The following is a 20,834-nucleotide window of genomic DNA, read 5'->3' as shown; positions in this document are numbered from 1 at the left end:
AAATAATCTGATGCCATGAAAATAACCAGCCAGACTTTGGCGATGGCAGACTTGTAACTTCTAGTCCAAAATTCCACAAAGAACTGCCACAACTCAACCTCTTGCCTTTTTTTTCCCCCCTACAGATGCATACCCACCCCCACTCTCCCCATTCTTGTCATGTCTACTCAGAAGCCAAAGCACCAAGGGCATAATGTTATAGTAATGACAAAACACAACGAAAGGTCCACAATTCTCCCAGGTATGCAGTCTGGTTGCTACAGTACTCTATGCTCATGTTTTAAGGTTGCTAAAAATAAGTCTGGTGAGAAATAAGAAAACTGAAAATTCACAGGCTGGTACCAAGGGTGGAAAAATTAAATTTCTGCCTCTATAAACATTAATAGTAAACATTAATATTTCCCTGAGTACCTGCTGTGTTCATCCTGTTGCAGTTACTACATATGACAAAGTCATAAGAGAAAGAGCCTGTTGACATGTGGTGTTTTTACTTGGGAGAAGGGAGAGCAGATTCTAGTCCACACTCTGCTAATCAGAGCATGTGTCACCTTGAGCAGATTCACTCAATGTCTTGGCTTCAGTTTTCTCGGCTCAGAAAGAAAGACGTGGTACCACGTGGTCTCTGTGGCCTCTTCCAGTCGTGACCTTCTTAGCCTCTCTGATTTCTTCCCTCACTGCTCTTATGGACATGGTGCCACCAGAAACACATACACTTGAGATTACCAGAGGATTGCAACACACAGAAAATTCATACACACACACACACACACACACACACACACACACACACACACACACACACCCTATGACAGATCTCCTAAGGAATGGTAAACAGGCCCAAAGGCTTATAGTAAAACCAAAAAATTATCAGAAAGGCTTGTGCACGGACCATAAACCAGCTAGTCCATGAAGTGTTAAGAAGAGAGGGCTTGGTAGTGATTGGCAGCATGGAAGTGCCCCTCACACCAGTGGAACCATGCTCTGCCTTCATTTGGACCATTCTCTTGCTAGGAAACTCCCACAGGCGTTACAAAAAGCAACACATTGTAAAACCGAAGGGTTAGGTCTGTAAGGACAGGTTCGAAGCCTGTGCAATCTCTCCTGGTAATGACTCAGAGCAAAGAAATGTATATTTAAAGGCACGAAAACATAAAAGAAAATGTACCGCCTAGCCTGGTACTAGGAAGCAGGCGGGCAAGGGCAAGACTATGCCCTGTGAGGGATTTTCACATCCACCCTCTTGCCCTCCCTGAGTACACTGTGAAGAATGGACTATTAAGGAAGGAAATAAGAGTTTTAAACAAGGGTCTGAGGACCAGGGATATAAGGCCATGACTCTAGAATCTCAGATGTCAGGTTAATTTTCTTCTTTGCAACTGTGCGGATCTCTTAACTATGCTGGGGAAATTATGGATCCGCTTATTTGGCTATAAAGCACCTTGTGAGGTGACACTTTAAATTTCTCTTCATTTCACTTGTTAAGGCTCTGTCCATCGTCTTCCCGGACTAAACTTCCAGGGCTTATTCTCTGGATCTCAAGCCCAGCTCCATTATTTATTATGTCTTTCATCAGTTTTGAGCACTTAGCACTGATTAGCTTTTGTGACACAACAATTTCTCTGTCATTTTCTGTGCCTGTATTGTCCTGGAAATGTGCCCAGGATGATATGCCATTTTATAATCCAAAAACAAGAGTCTATCTAATGACCTTTGCCTGGCCATCTGTAGTTAAAAGTTAAAAAGTACTCTTTAGAGATCATTATGATGTATAATTCAGTGAAACTGGATAGAACCAGTAATGCCTCGGACTCACCCTAAAGATCAGAGGCACATTTCCAAAGGAAATTCCCTGCTCCCTTCCCTTGTGTGACACAGACCACAGGAGAGGCCCTGATGGCTTGTGGGGGTGGGTGAGTGGGGAGGAGGGGCGCATCCTGCAGAAGCAGCAGCAAAGATGGACCAGCATGAGTGAGGAAAATCTGAGGCCTTGAGAGCTTTAGTAAATCAGGAAGATGAGGGCCTAAATTAAAAACAACTGGGCTTCCCTGGTGGTGCAGTGGTTAAGGATCCACCTGCCAATGCAGGGGACATGAGTTTGAGCCCCAGTCTGGGAATATCCCACATGCCGCGGAGCAACTAAGCCCATGCGTCACAACTGCTGAGCCCATGTGCCACAACTACTGAGCCTGTGCTCTAGAGCCTGCAAGCCACAACTACTGAGCCTGCGCTCCAGAGCCCATGAGCCACAACTACTGAGCCCGCGTGCCTAGAGCCCGTGCTCTGCAACAAGAGAAGCCACTGCAATGAGAAGCCCATTGCACTGCCCCCGCTCACCGCAATTAGAGAAAGCCCGCACGTAGCAACGAAGACCCAGTGCAGCCAAAAATAAATAAATTAATTAAAAAAAAATTTTTTTTTAAACCAAAAAACAACAACAACACAAGTGGTCCAGGAGACAAACATTACAGAAGAGGCGGGGGGGCAAGGGGTGGGCCTGGGAGGTACAGTTTGGGGGGATACAGCTGATGACCAAGGGTTTTTAAGAGTCCTAAACGTCCCTTTGTCCCAAGGACTCATTTCTGAGTCCTGCTTGTAGTTTGCTTCAGCTGATCGTCTGCATTGAAAGAAGCTGTCCAGAGCTCCAGCTTCTGATCTCAACTTCTTCCAATACTGGGACCTTTTTGGAAAACCTACAGGCAGACTATCTCAGGCAGACAAACTGCTTCTGGAAGCTTCCTTTTTGGCTTCAAAGTGCTGGGCCCCCGCAGGCTGAAGCCAACTGTCAGCCCACATCCCAAAAGCCAAGGGAGGAAAACAAAGTGAGATATTTTCTTCCAGCAAGTAGAAAATTACCCATATATCCCAGTGATCATTTCTTCAGAGTATTCTACCTCAAAAATATTTAGACAATGAGAGGTTTCGCCCAAAGAAGTGACTTAATGCCCTTTGAACTGTAAGACAAACTGAAGCATCAGACATGATAAATCTTATCAACAATGAAACATTCGCAATGCAAATACAAATTTATTAAAGCTGAATGTTTTCATTGTCCCATGAGCAGGAGTTGATAAGTAAGGTCATTGATATAAACTATGATATTTTTCTAAACAACTTTTCATTCTTTAGATTATTCCATATTTCTCTTTTCCTTATTTTATTTCTTTGTTCGTATTCTTTACCTATTTAAGAAATTAGACATCAACAAAGTTCAAGGTAAAGTCTCAAGAAAAATCACTGATGAAGGGAGGGATAAATGAGGAGTATGGAATTGAAAGATACAAACTACTTCCTGTAATAAACCATGATGGAAAAGAAAAAAATAAGGGAACAGATACAAACTACTGTACATAAAATAGATAAGCAACAAGGATTTACTGTTTAGCACATGGAACTATACTATGTATCTCGTAATAACCTATAATGGAAAATAAACTGAAAAAAATTTATATAACTGAATCACTTTGCTGCATACCTGAACTAACACAATATCGTAAATGAACTGAAAAAAAAAAAAAAAGGAAAGAAAATCACTGATATCCAAGAATTAACCTAGTGTTCCATCCTCCCTAAAGCTGATAAGCTCTAGGTTTGGAAGAAAATGAACTGCAGATGTCCATCTAAACAAATAATACCCAGTGAGCCTTAGAATATGGGCAGAGGCTTCAAATGTGCTCTGATTTTCTTTTTCACTCACATCTTTGATACTCGTTCTCAGGTGTGAGCACACCTCTTGGGTTCTTTGGGTCAGTGGAAATGTGGCAACCCTCATATCACATGACATTTGTCAAACCAGTTTTCAGAAGTAAATGTAAAACATAAAGCGAGGAATCTATTTTAGACGGAGAGAAAGGACAAGGTCAATGAGTGAAAATTCTGAGTGATAGATTTTTAAAGTGTAATTCTACATCAAAGACATAAACTAATGACTAACACTTGGATGGTTCTAGGCAGAGGTCCTTCTGTACCATCTATAATGAATACAAAATACTGACTTATAACCGTAACACTCTTTTGACTATAATCAATATGGTCAAAGCTTTACCCATTTCTTTCCTTCACCAGAGATTATACATGACCCTTAAAATTGTAACCAATCTTCTCATCAAGCACGCTTCTTTCAAGATAATGCAAAGCACCCATCTAGCCTGCACCGTGAAAGGTTCTGATCTAGAAGTCTGGTCAAGTAAGACTGCACTACAAATATGAACAGAATAAAATCACAAGTGGTCAGTCTGCTCACCTCGAATGACCTTTCAGTTTTCCCTTTTAGTTTTCCGAGGTCCTGCTTCAGTTTTTCATTTTCAAGACTCAGTGCCGTTAGGCGCTCTTTGGCTTCTTTGCTCTGGGTCTCAAAAAAAAGGCGTTCTTCCCTCTGCTTTTCTGTCCAGGCTGAAAGCTCCTCAAATCGCCCTTTCATAGCTTGATTGTTCAGCTTCATGGCTTCTGCATGGGGTGCAGAGGGAGAGTGTCACACCAGGGGACTGGACTTGGGGTCATGAATGGAACCTGCCTGGGCCCCAGGGTCAGCCGGAAAGACTGCAAAGCAAGATGAGTGAGTGGTTTCCGCTTTCAGACAGGACTAGCAGAGTCTAATGTCATCTCTAGTCCTGAAGAGTCTCAAGAAAATAAAATTGATTTTATTGACATTATAACAAAATGTCTATTAATAACTACATAGACTGAGGTCCATCACTCCTGGATTCGAACACTGGTTCTCCCAAAAACCATGGCTGGAGATATTAGAATGCTTTCTTTTAAGGTAATATTTAGGACTAACTCTGTAATAATAGCAGCCTTGTTTTCTTTTTCCTTTTAAATGGGCTAAATGTCATTATGCCATTTCCCAGAGAGGCATACTTTTTATTTTTACCTGTATCCAAAAGTAAACAATGGAAGCAGCTTTAGCCTTACTCAAAGCTAATTCTGTGCTCTTTCTTCCCCCAGGGAACCAGGCAGAGGGAAAGGGATTCACGTACAAGCTATTACCAAAGGATGGCATTCCCGAAGGCCCAGCGGGAATGAGGAAACACGGGGCCGGTGCTGCTCACCTTTCAGCTGATGGTTCTCGGTTAGAAGCTCTCTCATCTGCTGCAGCAGCTCATGCGGGGTGAACGTGTCCAGGTTCGGGTGAGCCAGACCGGGGGGTCCATTTCCTGTGGTTTCGTTGGGGCTGTCCCCCTTTTCAGTCAGGCAGCTAACTGGTTGGTGGGACATGGCAGCAGTTCCTATGGAAAAGTCACAAACCAAAACTATAACTGTTCCCCTCTGCGTGGCGTCCTCACGAGTCCCACAAGCCCATGTGCAAGTGCTAATAAGTATTCTACAAGGTGCTTTCTCTCCCATTATATTTATATATATATATATTTTTTTTTTCTTTTGCGGTACGCGGGCCTCTCACTGTCGTGGCCTCTCCCGTTGCGGAGCACAGGCTCCAGACGCGCAGGCTCAGCGGCCATGGCTCACGGGCCCAGCCGCTCCGCGGCACGTGGGATCTTCCCGGACCGGGGCACGAACCCACGTCCCCTGCATCAGCAGGTGGACTCTCAACCGCTGCGCCACCAGGGAAGCCCTCTCCCATTATATTTTGAACAATCCTGATTCTTCCTTTTTAAACAAAAAAGGTACATCCTAGCTTCAGTTTGTATGTCTGTGTATAAGGGTGTATAAAGGGGTACAGCAAGGAGACGCGGGCTAGAGGAGGGAGAGATGGACATGATATCATGATGATCAGAATCGTACCGTGGCGAGTTCAAGAGGCTTTCCATATATACATTTGTAGATGTTGGCAAAGTATTATTAAATGGATTTTTCCCCAGAAAAATCTTTAAGCTCAAATCTTCCTATTTTGGGTGAAATTGTATGGTATGTGAATTATATCTCAATAATTAATTGTTACAAAATCTCCATATTTTATTTCTTGTATATTTGGCTGAGAGGAAAGGGAGAACTAACATATTTCCAATGCTTACTATGCTCTTGATCACCGCACCAGACTGTCAGTTTCTAATCCTCACTAAAACTCAACTAGACGGCTATTTTCCTGGTGACAGAGCTGAGTTCACAGAGGTTTTATAGCTCATCCAAGGTCACTCAATGAAGGGCACAACCGAGCATTAAGGATGATTCCAAAGCCCAGCCCTGTCATACAGTGAAGGCAGCACTGAATACTTAGGCTTCCATAGTCGATACTTTTGCAAAGCGTTCTAAAAGACTACGAAAATCTTGCTTAGTTGTTGCATATTCTGAGAATATTTTAAGCATACCACTGTATTTGTCGAGGGGTCAGTGTAGCCATAAATAAGATAGACGGGTGTATCCCAACTGTGCTTCTGTATGGCCTACCACCTGGGCAAACACAGAAATCAAATGCTGTGGGCAAACATTTTCCTTTACACGTTTCACAAAGATGATGATATACCTTTTCATGAGGAATTGCAGAGTTACGGCATCAGTCACTGGAAGCTGAGGAGAAAGAAGTGCTCTCTGATCTATTGCTGTATAACCTCTGGGTGTGCTCTATAGATAAACGTGGAAGGCGGGCCCATTCACCTCGCCCAGAGTTCAGATTCCACTTCACCCATCCATTGCACACTGCCAGAAATCTTAAAGAAATAACCAAGGCTGCCGGAAGGATTTTTTCTTCTTACTTCTTAGCAATAACAGTCAATGAATTGCTTACAAACAAGTTACTAACAAATTTTCACTGCGTCCAAAGAGCCTCGTCCCACGTGTGCCGATAGAACCTGCCACTGCCGAAAGGAGGGCAGAGTACAAATGACTATCTCTCTAAGAGGCTGCAAGGGAAGCTTCAGTTATGGTTTTCGTTGCTAAGTCCCTGTGCATGTTAGGGCAGAAGCTGGGCAAACCACCATGTATTAATGCCCGTATATTAATGCACCAAACCCTTGGGGTGCAGAGCGGTGCTTCTTTCCCCCTCTGGCAGGAGGCAATCCTTGGCTCTCTGGAGGTCTCCTGGAACTGAGAGCCTGGTGACCTGCTTTTGGTCTAAAGGACCTGTAAGGTGAGCTGGGACGAAGTGAGAGAGCGGCATGGACTTACAAATACTAGCAAATGTAAAATATCTAGTGGGAAGCAGCCGCACAGCACAGGGAGATCAGCTCGGTGCTTTGTGACCACCCAGAGGGGTGGGATAGGGAGGGTGGGAGGGAGACACAAGAGGGAGCAGATATGGGGATATATGTATATGTATAGCTGATTCACTTTGTTATACAGCAGAAACTAACACACCACTGTAAAGCAATTATACTCCAATAAAGATGTTAAAAAAATAAATAAAATAAAGGACCTGTAGGAAATCAGAGACAGTGCTGCTACTGAGGGGACAGCCGGCCCCCAGCACTGTGGCCTGTGTGATTCCTCTAGAGCAGCTGGCACAGGAAAGGCATCCTCATGGAATTCTTTAATGAGGATGGCAATTCTATGAAGTGAAAAACACGGATAAAGCATTTTGAGCCTTTTGAAAGCATCTGTGTTTTACCTATCCTGATTCATTTAGAAAGAGGTACACTGCTAAAGTGTGCTATCTCTTAGCATTAGGTGACCAGAATAGACTGCTTTTGTTTTCCCCAATAAAATAATTTGGATTATTTTGCATAAAATAATTTGGATAAAGCCAGTTTCTGACTTTCCATAAAACTCATTTTTGCATAGTACTATGTTGGCACTAAAATTTCATAAAAATGGGTTTTTACTAAATAACAGTGCTCCTATCTATTTTGCAAAGAATACTAAAATTCTAAGTAACTGACAAAGATAAAATCCTTGTAACGTGTGTCATTCACTTGTCAATATTAAATTTCCTCAGGTATTCAAGGATTAGACTATACTTTGGAGACATTTAACAGATTTGTTTTTAAAGTATCTAAAGCAGAGGGAGTGAAGAGTAGGGGAAGGGGGAGGGGAGAGAAGGGAAGGGGGAGGGGATAGAAGGGAAGGGGGAGGGGAGAAAAGAGACTGTTCCTTCCGATATTTTTCCTCCTTGACTTTCCGTTATATCTCCACCAAGACTTGAGGCACAACTGTAACCGTTAAAACCGATTCTCCTTATCAACTTTTTCTGGTTGCCCAGATTTTATAAGGATATGAGAGAAAAAAAAAAAACCGGGTTATGCTGAGGGAGACAGTAGAAAAATAAACCGGGTGCCACTAACCAGACACGTGACCTTGAGAACTCATCTGACCTCTGTGATGATTTACTGACTTGCCTAGCAAATGATGATCACTATAGCTGCTTTCAGCTCAAAAGCCCTATGAAAAGTATTAAGCTTCTAGCAAGATCCCAGTCCAACCCGCACTGTCCAGCACGTACACCCCAGCACCCTCACGGCCATGCTGCCCTCTGTCACTCATACATACGCCCATCCCGATTATAGTGAGCTCTTTGCTACGCAGCATTGTTAGGAAAACTATTTGGTAATTCAAATGTCATAGTATGTAAGAAGTTAACATAAATGCCAAACATAAGCACATAAATACTTATAAACAAAATTTTACTAAAAGCAATTTAATTGATTTTTGGTGACTCAAAATGCACTTTATGATTTTAGAATATTTGGGGGGCGTCATTACAACCTATCACAGTACAGTGTGTATATGAGATGTCTACTGGTAGAATGCCAGTTAGAGAAAGCTGAATTCTCTAAATGTTTAGCATCACCTTGAAATATTTTCAATTGAGAAAATGCAGAGATGTATTATAAATCCTTGCACACATCCTCAAATGTTATGAACTAAGGAACTAAGCCATTTACTCCAAGATTCTGTCTAATAACAGAATTTCTCATAAAAATCCAACCGATGATCAGAAATGCATCATTTCCAAACAAAGGTGTTTTATTTTTAACTACAGAAGGGTGAATTAATTTAGCACAGGATTTGTCAAGATTTCACCAATGAAGAAAAATAGGAATCACCTGGAAGGTGGAAGATCAAAAGCAAAATCTCCTAGATTTTATTCCTGGATCTGCTATTCAAATTCCTGATTATAATTATTGTTCTTAATTCCAGAGGTCAAGTAATTACAGCAGTGACTTGACTTTGTAGGCAGGAGCTTAAATCTTGTTTCTGAGTTGGCCTTAAAAATGACCCAGCCGAACTTATTCAATGCAGGAATGTCCTGTCCGGTTTCCATGGCAGATGGTCATATAGACCAGGCTCGAATGACTTCAATGACAGAAAAAATGAGCACATGACCTTAGCAGGCAACTGCCCATTCTATTCCAGGATGGCTCTGACTGCCAGAAAGCTGTTTTGTATCCAACAGAAATCTGCCTTATACTGACTTCTCTCCATTGGTCGTTGGACCATCAAGAATAATACAGAATAAACCCAGGTCCTTACTCTGGTGTGGCTGATTCTCTGAACCTGCGGATTAAGTATTCACAGGTTCAATCTCCACATGGATAAATTAGTTTTAAACAGTGAAAACCTATTTCCTGATCAGAGACAATTGCTGGCTATTGGCAAATCCTGGTTTGGGTTTTCAAGGGGATTGAGTAACATTCCAAGATTGCATCAACTAAACTCATCACCATCCTGGAAAAAGAACTCAAAGTACGTATCCTATTAAGGGGGTAAAAGAAGACTTACCTTTTATGCCAGAAGTGGTACTCTGACTTTCGTAAGTGCAAACATACAGAAAATGGAAATAGACAGCCTCATCACCCAAGGCAGGAACCTGAGAGTTATGCTTGATTCTTCCTATTTGCTCTTCCCTCAAGTCTAATGGGTCACCGAGTCCTGTCACTCCCACCTCCTCTCAATCCCCACCAGCTTAGGTCAGGCTCTTCTTGTCTTGTCTGGCCCACAGAGTATGAGACTTTTGTCTGTTTTGTCCACTGCCGTGTCCCTAGCACCTAGAACATTACCCGACATATATGGGGGTTCAACAAATACTTGCTGAATGAATTTGCATAGCTTCCTCCATGGCTAGACTCATCTCCTTCCATTGCAGCCCCACTACCTCCATGGTTTCTTTCCTAATACTAGGGCATCCCCCTGCTTAAACCCCTCCCACACAGACAGAGCTCCAGCTCCCGAGCAAGACAAACATGGTCTTTCAGGGACCGGCCCCCACTTACCCAGCAGTATCATCTCCTGTCACCAATGCCACTCATGCCGGAGGTACATTAAAGAGCTCACAGTTCTTGGCCACCTTTTGCTTTTCTACCCTTCCCCGAGATGCCCGGATCTGCTTTTACCCTGGCAAACTCCCACTGGACAGTTCAATGCCAGCTCGAACAGATGTCCTGTGTAAAATGACCTGTTCTTTCCTCTGAGCACCCAACAGTGCTTTGTGTGTTCCACCCCCTTGGTCCTTTTATGTAAAGTACTGTGATCACACCATGCCAGTCAATGTTCCCATCAAACCTAAGTCAAGGTCTCTATTTTATTCTTTCTGCAGACTGGCACACTGAGAGCAGGCTCTCAGGAAATGTCTGCTGAAATGAAATGAAGCTATAGTGTAAGAGGTAAAGTCATACACTTGTAAAACACAAACCCGACATACTAGTATTATGAGTTTTTCTACAGTTCAGTGGCACTCATTTCCAGATTCTTGAACTCAACTTATTTTGAAAATTAGTACCACTTTTAAAATATCACTACAAAGGTATCTGGATGTCATTTCATAACACATATTCTATTACTCAACCCACATAATAGGTCAAAGTGAAAACAAGAACTTTCAGTATAATTTTTTTCTTTCTCAGTGAAACAGATTTTATTTTCAAAACACAGAGTTTAATTTTTTCCTTTTCCTTTGGATTTACTATTCCATAGATTCCAAAGAACATATCACACAGTCCAAGTCTTTATAAAATTCAGAAAAAGTGAGGCTTGGAGAAGAGAATACCCATGTGCCCCTACCTAAGGGTAGGGATTCCATGGGAGGGTAAAACAGTGACCAATTCCTTTCAAGAATGTTTGTTTTTGTTTTTTTGAAAGTTTAGTTGGAGCCCATAATATAATATGCAACTTGAGGTCAGTTACCAAAAAAAAAAAAAAAATACTACTTTTATAATGTTGTACACAATACATAAAGAAAAACTAAAATTGGCCCAGTAGAAGAACTGGCCAATCACCCGGAAGACTCTAATTACTGTCCTCTCTACAGGCTACATTTCGACTAGTCTTGCCCAGGGCATTACGGGGCAGTCCCTGGACTGGCCTCTGCTACTGAACCTCCCCAGCCCACTCCAAACTGGGCATATCCTGGGCGGGGTGGCCAGGTCCCCCTAGCTCTTCTCTCCTTCCGGCAAAGAGCAAGGGTGAGGGGTTCTTCTGTTAACAGTGCGTTTGCTTAACCAGATCCCAGGCTTTTGATGTTTTAAGTTTCGGTTTTCCGTTTCATCCTTAAGCAGTGCTGTGGCATATAATTTCCATACAGCAGTCTTCCTGGTGGAGGAAGGAGGCTAGACGGAACCTGGGTTACATTTTCTCTTAGCGATGCTCACTGCTTGCAGCTTACACGATAGAAACAATCCCTTTGGGGTTCTCGGCCTCATCACATATTCATATTCTCTATGTATCTATAAACACACACAAACACATACATACATACATGCCCTCCTAGACACAACGGTTTATGAAGATTCTTTTCAGCTGTTCAGTAATACCGCCACCTTAGAGAGCGGTCACCGGTTCTTCAGTGTCCTGGGCCATCTCGTAAAGCTAGAGTAGTTTGCACGTCTTCCAAAGGTGTGTCCTTAACCCCTTCCCTTATAATGAGGAACTGGCTGTACAATCATTCCCAACCTGCGGAAGGATGTCAGCCTCAGACCACCTTCATGACCTACAGGGGAAGGCACCTGCGGCCAGCCTGGAGGGTAAAAAAGGGGGAAGGGGCGCTTTGGGCTGGACGCCCCCGCTGCCCTTCCGCACCAGGTCAGGATCGCCAGGGCCCGGAAACCCTCCCAGCGAGCTCAGCCGTCCCACCCGAGGGGACGCCCCACCCTCTCCACCCACGTCCCTACTGGCTCCGGGTCGCAGGGAAGGCGGCTACGGGAACCGCTTCCAGGGCGGAGAGGGAGCCCCTGCCCGCCCCCTGCCCCGGCTCACCCGCCGCCCGGGTTCTGGCCTCCCTCGGGGTCACTGCCTCCTCGGCATCGTTACCGCTGGGAGAGGGCTCTGGACCCGGATGCAGACGCCGACCAGGGGACCGGCCGGGGGCGGCGGCGGCGGCGGGGGCTGGGGAGCCTCTGGCGGACGCGCGGCCTCGCGACCCCACCCAGCGCTGCTCAGCTGACAGTCGCGCCAGCCTCCTCACCTCCGCCCGGGAATTTCCCGGGCCCCGCCCGCCGCAGTCCCCAGCCCAACGCCCGCCCCTCGGCAGGCCGCTCCCCCCGCAGGCCCCGCCCCAACTCTCCGCCCTGCCTGTCTCGTGGGCCAGCCCACAGCCTCCCTGCTAGCCCCGCAGTTCTCCCAGGGTCCAGGCCCGGACGCGGGTTAATGCGGGTTGCGCATTAAGCCAGTGTGACTGCCCTGACGGACGCCGTTAATGAAAACACTGTTAATTAAATGGAGTGTGAGGTGTCGGTCTTCGCCGCAGGGGGTGCCTGTAGAAGTCCAGAGCCACGGGGGCCGCTGCGCCCCACCGAAAGAGGGCGACGGTCCCAGGCATCCTTGGGACGAGACCTCAACCTCTGTTAAAGGCCTTACATTTAGATAGAGTTAATTGAGCACTCACGGCTTTCCACCCGATTTTGCCCTTGAAATAGACATTTAATTAAAAACACAAAGCCTGCCGGATGCTTCTGGGGCTCTTGCTCCCGGGGAACAGGCCAGCCGTTGACACTCGGAGGTTTCAGGTGCTCCAGGCAGGTGGGATTACTAGATCGACCTGGACTGTACCTGGAAGACAGAAGTATTGATCTACTGGACAGGAGAAGGGTGGTTTCCTCCAGACTAGACAGCGTGAAAAGTGAGGAAACAAGACGAGGAAGGAGGGAGAGCCGCCCTAGTTTGCATCCTAAGCACCGCGAAGAGGGATAAGCAAGGACGCAGACACAGGACACACAAGGCGTCTGATCGCGAGGTCCAGGTCTCGGCGAAGCCGGTGCGGCCGGTTCTCCGGGTAACAGGCCACTCGTGTGAGATAAAACAAATTTGGGCGGCGTCCCAGGAGGTGAGGGAGAGAGAGCCTGGGAGCAGGTTTGTGCTGAAGACTAAGAAGGACGCGTCGCACGTGGGAAGAAACTTGATTTACGAATGAAGAGGCTGACGCTGCTCAAATCAGCGGGATACCAAGCACGTTGTAGCTCACCCAAACTGCTTGGTTAGACGGAAACGAAAAAAAAAACAACCCTAATCGAAATAGGAAAGGGGGGACGCGCCCTCTCCTGGTATCCTGAAGGATTCAACTCCTCTATTTAGACCGCCTGCTCCAGGCCAGCTCTTCCTGCCCGACTCTTAACACCACCCAGAGACTAACCCCCTGCTCAAGGCAAAGAGGGCTAGCAACTCAGTACCTGCCCCAGACCCAATTCTGGAGGGTCCCTCCTGGGCTTGTTAGGGGTGCCTGGGGCGAGTCAACTCTACGGGCTCACTTCCGGTATTTTAAACCATGTTAAAGGAGAGCTTAAATGAGTATTAGAGAAGCTCGGAGCAGGGATGGGATGGGATGGGGTGGGATAGTTAGGGGTGGGGGGAGGCGTCATACACAAGGCTGCCACCAGCTGTGGAGTGAGAAGGTTGAGGATGGGTGAGCTTCTGGTAGAGAAAGTGGTCAGGGTCGTTTTCTCCAGACCCCCTTGCTCCTGAAACGTTGAGCACTCCCACCACTTCTTAGCTGTGTGACCTTGGACAAGTTACCTAATCTGGATGTGCCTCACTCTCTTTATCTGTAAAATGGGGCCTCTAATACAGGTCCAAAATTCCAAAGGTCTGAGAATCCAAAGCCTTTCTCAGTTCATTTTGGTGGCAGAACCAGACCCAGACTGATGCAAAGTTATTTACATTCTTTATTTACATCACTTAATATGATTATTTCACTGAAGCCACCTTCATTAGATTGTATGAGATCTGTTTCAGACCCTCTTGGGGAGTTATATTATGTAAATTACATGCACCTTATTACCTTCCTGAAATCCAGAAAATTCTGAGTTCTGAAATAGAGTTCACGCCAAAGGCTTTAAATAAAGGATTTGGAAATGCAGAGCTTACTGCCTAAGGTCACTGTGATGATGAAGGGATAATACATGTAAAACACTCAGAACAATGCCTGATGCACAATGGTAAGTTGCTCTTCTTACTGCTAGTGTTAGAACCAGCTCTGGGGACTTCCCTGGTGGCACAGTGGTTAAGAGTCCTCCTGCCAATGCAGGGGACACAGGTTCAAGCCCTGGTCCAGGAAGATCCCACAAGCCAGTGCTCTAGAGCCCGCGAGCCACAACTACTGAAGCCCACAGGCCAGCCTGTGCTCCGCAACAAGAGAAGCCACCACGGGGAGAAGCCTGCGCACCGCAACGAAGACCCAACGCAGCCCAAAATAAATAAAATAATAATAAAAAGAGCCAACTCTGTTTCTTAGCCTGAATAGTCCAGCGGGGTGCCTCCTTCCTCTCTCACACTTCCATGAGTAGATCGAATCTAAGTGCAGCTAAGGGAACTGAAATTATGCCATGCTTTCCACTGTTCACTGATGTGGCTTTGCGGTAGGTTAATGCAAAGCAGTGTGGTAGGCTATTTAGTGAGATACTCATTTGTGTCATGCTTTCTGTGCCCCTCCCTACCCACCCGCTTTGTTTGGAGAATACAGCTAATCCCTTTGTGTTTCCTATCACAAGGGTATTTGCAAGATTCTTGGAAGACCAACCTTTCTTCTTATCTCTTGGGAAAGCCCAATCATCATCTACCCCAGGTGTCCTGGAGAGAGAGAGCTGAGAACCCAGGTGGGGTGGGGGGCTTTCACAGCATTTGGGGCAGTGGGAAAGGGGTGGAGGTTGGTGGTCTCCTGAGCATCAAGGACTCAAGCCTCAGCCCCTGCAGCACCAGGACACATGGCCAGCTCTTGGAGTGACACAGCTATATGAGACGTCTATTGGACCTTGGGGACTTGTTCTCACAGCTTCTGCAGATTCTGGAAGGCTGGCTTGTCACTGGAAATAACAGAGCAACCTGCCCTCTCCTTAGAAGAAGCTTTATGGTAGATGGTGAGGATACCAGCATCAATGGAATCAACTTAACGGGCTGAGGAATAAGTGGCCCTAACTCCAGTGGATGCCAAAAGCCTTCCTGGATTTTTCCATGACCCCAGGGAAGGAGAGCCTCCACTCAAGGCCTCAGTGATGCTCATGGATTTCCCTACACTCCTACAGGGCAAGGGCTGGGTGCACAGAAAGTAAAGATATGTAACATATTTATGCATATCTGAGCTACTGGTAGAAAAATATACACACTTGGGACACCAGATCCAAAGACTACCTAAACTATGATCTACCTATACTATGACTCCATATATATGAAATGCCTAGAAAAGGAAAGCATAGACGGAAAGCAGACTTGTGGTTGCCTGGGGCTGGGAGTGGCTTGGACTGCAAACGAGCTCGCGGGAATTTTGGGGGATTGAGGAAAATATTCTAAAACTGGTTTGAAATGAGGATTGCACAACTCTATCAGCATAAAGATTATTGAATTGTACACTTACAATGGGTGAATTTTAAGGTATGTAAATCGTATCTCAGTACAGCTGCAAAAACAACACCGAGGAAATTCCCCGGCGGTCCAGTGGTTAGGAATCCACGCTTTCACTGCTGAGGGCATGGGTTCGATCCCTGGTCAGGGAACTAAGATCCCACAGGCTGCGTGGCGTGGCCCACCCATCCCCCCAAAAAACCAAAATAACAACAACAACACCACAAAAAACCACCAAAAATAATACCAGAAGTAAATCATCATGCTATCCGGTAAAGCGTATGCCCCTTCTTCTGTTGGGCCAGCGGTGAAGTGGCTGTGTCAGTCATCTACTCTGTAGCTGAGCTGGGTCTGGGCTTCATCTGAGCTTTAGTTAGATTCAGTTCACAATTGGCTCCAAATATTCTGAGGATGGCTTCCTCAGAAAAAGTTCAACAGAATTACCATATAACCCAGCAATTCTACTCCTAGGTATACACCCCGAAGAACTGGAAACAGGGACTCAGGCGAGTGCGTGTAAATGCCTCTAATAGGTCGCTTCCCTCTTACTGATACCTGGCGTTGCAGCAACTCCCTGGATGAGGAGTGAGGCTTCCGTCAGAGCCAGGCTCTGGGATTAGGGGCTAATCTGTTGCCCATTTAGCAGCAGCCTCAGTCAAGTATCTGGAGTCCCAGGAACAATGCCTCCGCTTTGAGAAAAGCCGGAGCAAGTGTGTGTGTGTTCGTGTGTGCGTGTGTATGTGGTCTCTACTTCCTTCCTCTCCTTTGCCCCCCAGCTCTAGACCTTGAAACAGTAAACTCATTGGGGAGAAGCTGGGTGTTTATCTTTTAGGTGATCTTCAGTCCTCTGTGAACATTGAATAAGAAGACCACAATAATACTGCTACTTCCTGCTTCTTCCCATTGTGTAAACACTGACGCTGTCATACTCCCTGCCACCTTTTCCATCAAGTCAAAGTAGAGCATGGAGGAACACTGAATTCTTGTTTCTTGTTGTGGCACATATATACAATGGACTATTACTCAGCCATAAAAAGAAACGAAATTGAGTTATTTGTAGTGAGGTGGATGGACCTAGACTCTGTCATACAGAGTGAAGCAAGTCAGAAAGAGAAAAACAAATATATGCTAACACATATATATGGAATCTTAAAAAAAAATGCTTTTGAAGAACCTAGGGGCAGGACAGGAATAAAGACACAGACATGGAGAATGGACTTGAGGACACGGGGACGGGGAAAGGTGAGCTGGGACGAAGTGAGAGAGTGGCATGGACTTATATATACTAGCAAATGTAAAATAGATAGCTAGTGGGAAGTAGCCGCATAGCATAGGGAGATCAGCTCGGTGCTTTGTGATCACCTAGAGGGGTGGGATAAGGAGGGTGGGAGGGAGATGCAAGAGGGAGGAGATATGGGGATATATGTATATGTATAGCTGACTCACTTTGTTATACAGCAAAAACTAACACACCATTGTAAAGCAATTATACTCCAATAAAGATGTTAAAAAATTCTTGTTTCTTTGTTTTACTTTAAAAGTGTTAACAGTTCCTGGAGCAAAATTTTCTGTTGAAGCATTAATTAGCCAGCGCCCATTGATTTGGGAAAATAATCACAATGAGACACCACAATTCTTCGTCATGGTCTGAAAAGCATTGCCATCCTCTTCTTTGTGTGCCTGAGGAGTGAGAAATTGCCTCGGTGTCTCACTTTCTACACAGTTTCTTGCTTCTGATTAAACAATTCATCTGTCAGTGTTGAAGGACATGATTTCTCCTTTTCTCATCTCCCTTATTCTTCCAAAATGAGATGTCTCACTTCTCAGAAGTGCATGGGGGAATGGGGGGGCACAGGCCTGGGTGTCAGACTATATATTTTATATATCTTATATATTTTTGTATATTATTATATATGTTATATATCATATTATATTTATATTATATAATTATATTATACGTTATATGCTTTATATATCGATATTATATATTATGCTATATTAATATATAATTATATTATATAATATATTTATATTATAGATTATATTTATATGATATAATTATGTATTATATATAATTTTATTTTGATTTTACAGTTTGAAATACATATATATATATCGAGAGAGAGAGAGAGGAAGAGAGAGAAAGATTGATTTATTATGAAAAATTGGCTCATATGATCATGGAGGCTGCCATTGGCCAGCTTGAGAGGCAGGATCAGGTGTGATGGAGAGCTAAAGCTGTGGTCCCAGGCCAAAAGCTGGCAGGCTTGAGACCCATGAAGTCAATGTTTCAGTTTGAACCTGAAGGCAGGAAAAATCTGATGTCCCAGCTCAAGGCAGCCAAACAGGAAGAATTTCCTCTTATTTGGGGGAGAGTCAGCCTCCAGTTCTATTCAGGCCTTCACCTGATTGGATGAGGCCCACCCACATTACGGAGAACAATCTGCTTTATTCAACCTTATCAAATTAAATTTTAAACTGATCCAAAAACTCCCTTATGGAAATACCCAGAATAATGTTTTTCCAAATGTCTGGGTCCCCCATGGCCCATTCAAGTTGACACATAAAATTAACCATTGTACTTCTATAGACCCTGACTTAAGGCGTGGCTAGTTAAATTATCAGAAGTGATTTTGCAATTTGAAAAGTTACAAGTCCCCTGTTTTCATGAGAAAATGTATTCATATGTGGCTTTCAAATAGACTACTATAAACCTGGATACAAAACCTTAGCTGGATTGCCCATGACCTTTTGTCCCACAAAACCTCAGTGTTCCCCTCACCAGACTACGTTACCCCTTTTCTGATTTTGTGGACAGAGTTCCCATTTCCCTTGTCACAGACCAATAGACAGTTATTAGATTTATAGGCATAATGCCCCGGTGAGCAGTAATACAGGTTTCTCTGGGGCTGGTCCCCTCCGATCTTCACAACTGGATGCCAGGAGCATAACTCTTTCTTTTCTAAGGTCCATGGTTCAATTCTCCAGCTGATATAGCTTTAAATTTTGCAACTGGTGCTGATGCAGTTGAGTGAGGGGTTTTTTGCTTTTTGCCGTGTGTGGAGCAGAGCTCGTTCCTCTCCCGCTCAGCCATGCAGGTTGAATTGACCAAAGCTATGGTTATGGAGAAGCCTAGTCCCCTGCTGGTCAGGTGGGAATTTGTGAGACAGTATTACACACTGATGAACCAGGCCGCAGACATGCTACACAAATTTTACGGAAAGAACTCTTCTTATGTCCATGGGGGATTGGATTCAAATGGAAAGCCAGCAGATGCGATCTATGGACAGAAAGAAATCCATAGGAAATTGATGTCACAAAACTTCACAAATTGCCGCACTAAGATCCGTCATGTCGACACTCATGCCACTCTGAATGACGGTGTGGTGGTCCAGGTGATGGGCTTGCTCTCTAATAACAACCAGGCTTTGAGGACATTCATGAGACCTTTGTCCTTGCTCCTGAGGGCTCTGCTGCAAAAAAGTTTTATGTTCACAATGATATCTTCAGATACCAAGATGAGGTCTTTGGTGGCTTAGTCACTGAGCCTCAGGAAGAATCTGAAGAAGAAGCAGAGGAACCTGAAGAAAGACAGAGGACCCCTGAGGTGGTACCTGATGATTCTGGAACTTTCTATGATCACACTGTCAGCAATGACTTAGAAGGACATTTAGAAGAGCCTGTTGCTGAACCAGAGCCTGATCCTGAACCAGAACCGGAGCAAGAACCTGCGTCTGTGGTCCAAGAGGAAATGTCTGAGTGTATTGGAAGAAACTATTCCTAAGGATGCTCAGAAGAGTTCTCCAGCGCCTGCAGACATAGCCCAGACAGTGCAGGAGGACTTGAGAACCTTTTCTTGGGCATCTGTGACCAGCAAGAACCTTCCTCCCAGTGGAGCTGTTCCAGTTACTGGGATACCACCTCATGTTGTTAAACTACCAGCTTCACAGTCTCGTCCAGAGTCTAAGCCTGAATCTCAGATGCCACTGCAGAGGCCTCAGAGGGATCAAAGGGTGCGAGAACAGCGAATAAATGTTCCTCCCCAGAGGGAACCTAGAGCAGTCCGTGAGGCTGGTGAGCAGATGATGTTGAACCCCGAAGAATCGTGAGACACCCTGACGGCCACCAGCTCTTTACTGGCAACCTGCCTCATGAGGTGGAGTAGAGCTTAAAGATTTTTTTCAAAATTATGGGAATGTGGTGGAGCTGCATATTAACAGTGGTGGGAAATTACCCAATTTTGGGTTCGCTGTGTTTGATGATTCTGAGCCTGTTCAGAAGGTGCTTCGCAACAGGCCCATCATGTTCAGAGGTGAGGTCTGCCTGAATGTGGAAGAAAAGAAGACTCGAGCCGCCCGGGAAGGGGACCCCCGAGATAACCACCTGCAGGGACCTGGAGGCCCTCAAGGCGGGTTGGGTGGTGGGATGAGAGGCGCCCGCCCGTGGAGGCATGGTGCAAAAACCAGGATTTGGAGTGGGAAGGGGCAGTGCTCCGAGGCAGTGAATTGCTCTACACCAATCTTCAGGCAGCAATACAAACCCTAGCTCCCACAGAATGGTGAATTTCTTCAGCCAACTTTTGGTATCTTGGAATCTGATCCTAGTCTATCATAACCTGCTTAAGTTTGTACAATTTTACTTTTTGTGTTAATGGTGTGTGCTCCTTCCTCCCCCCCATTTTAGTCCTTCACTTCCAATTTTGTGGAATGATATTTTAGGAAAAATGGATTTTTAAAGAAGAAGGGAAAAAAAAAAGACTGCATTTCCTTGCTTTATTTGCATATACAGACTGGATTTTTTTTTTTTTTAAGTTTCCCCAAAGGACTGTGTCTTGCTTATTACTGACATTTGGTATGTTTCATTCATTGGAATTTTTTTTTTTTTTTAAATTTTAATTTGGCTGTGTTGGGTCTTCGTTGCTGCGTGTGGGCTTTCTCTAGTTGTGTTGACGGGCTTCTCATTGTGGTGGATTCTCTTGTTGTGGAGCATGGGCTCTAGGCGTGCAGGCTTCACTAGTTGTGGTGCATGGGCTCAGTAGCTGTGGCTTGCGGGCCCTAGAGCAGAGGCTCAGTAGTTGTAGCCCCCAGGCCTAGCTGCTCTGCAGCATGTGGGATCTTCCCGGACCAGGGCTCCAAACCGTGTCCCCTGCATTGGCAGGTGGATTCTTAACCGCTACGCCACCA

General features: G+C 45.0%; 1 protein-coding gene and 1 pseudogene across 1 annotated transcript in view; one reads left to right on the top strand and one right to left on the bottom strand.

Moving 5' to 3' along the window:
* OPTN (optineurin) overlaps nt 1–5,214 on the bottom strand; it is a 35,158-nt gene extending 29,944 nt beyond the window's left edge. Inside the window, 2 exon segments of the mRNA XM_065871801.1 lie at nt 4,241–4,443; nt 5,049–5,214. Of these exon segments, the coding sequence (XP_065727873.1) occupies nt 4,241–4,443; nt 5,049–5,214 (369 nt within the window).
* Nucleotides 5,215–18,767: 13,553 nt separating this feature from the next.
* LOC136118759 (ras GTPase-activating protein-binding protein 1 pseudogene) lies at nt 18,768–20,155 on the top strand (annotated as a pseudogene).
* Nucleotides 20,156–20,834: the final 679 nt, after the last annotated feature.

The sequence above is a fragment of the Phocoena phocoena genome, chromosome 2 (genome assembly GCF_963924675.1).
Source record: "Phocoena phocoena chromosome 2, mPhoPho1.1, whole genome shotgun sequence".
Taxonomy (NCBI): Eukaryota; Metazoa; Chordata; class Mammalia; order Artiodactyla; family Phocoenidae; genus Phocoena; species Phocoena phocoena.
The sequence above is the reverse complement of the archived record's forward strand: the minus strand, read 5'-3'. Positions and strand labels throughout refer to the sequence as shown.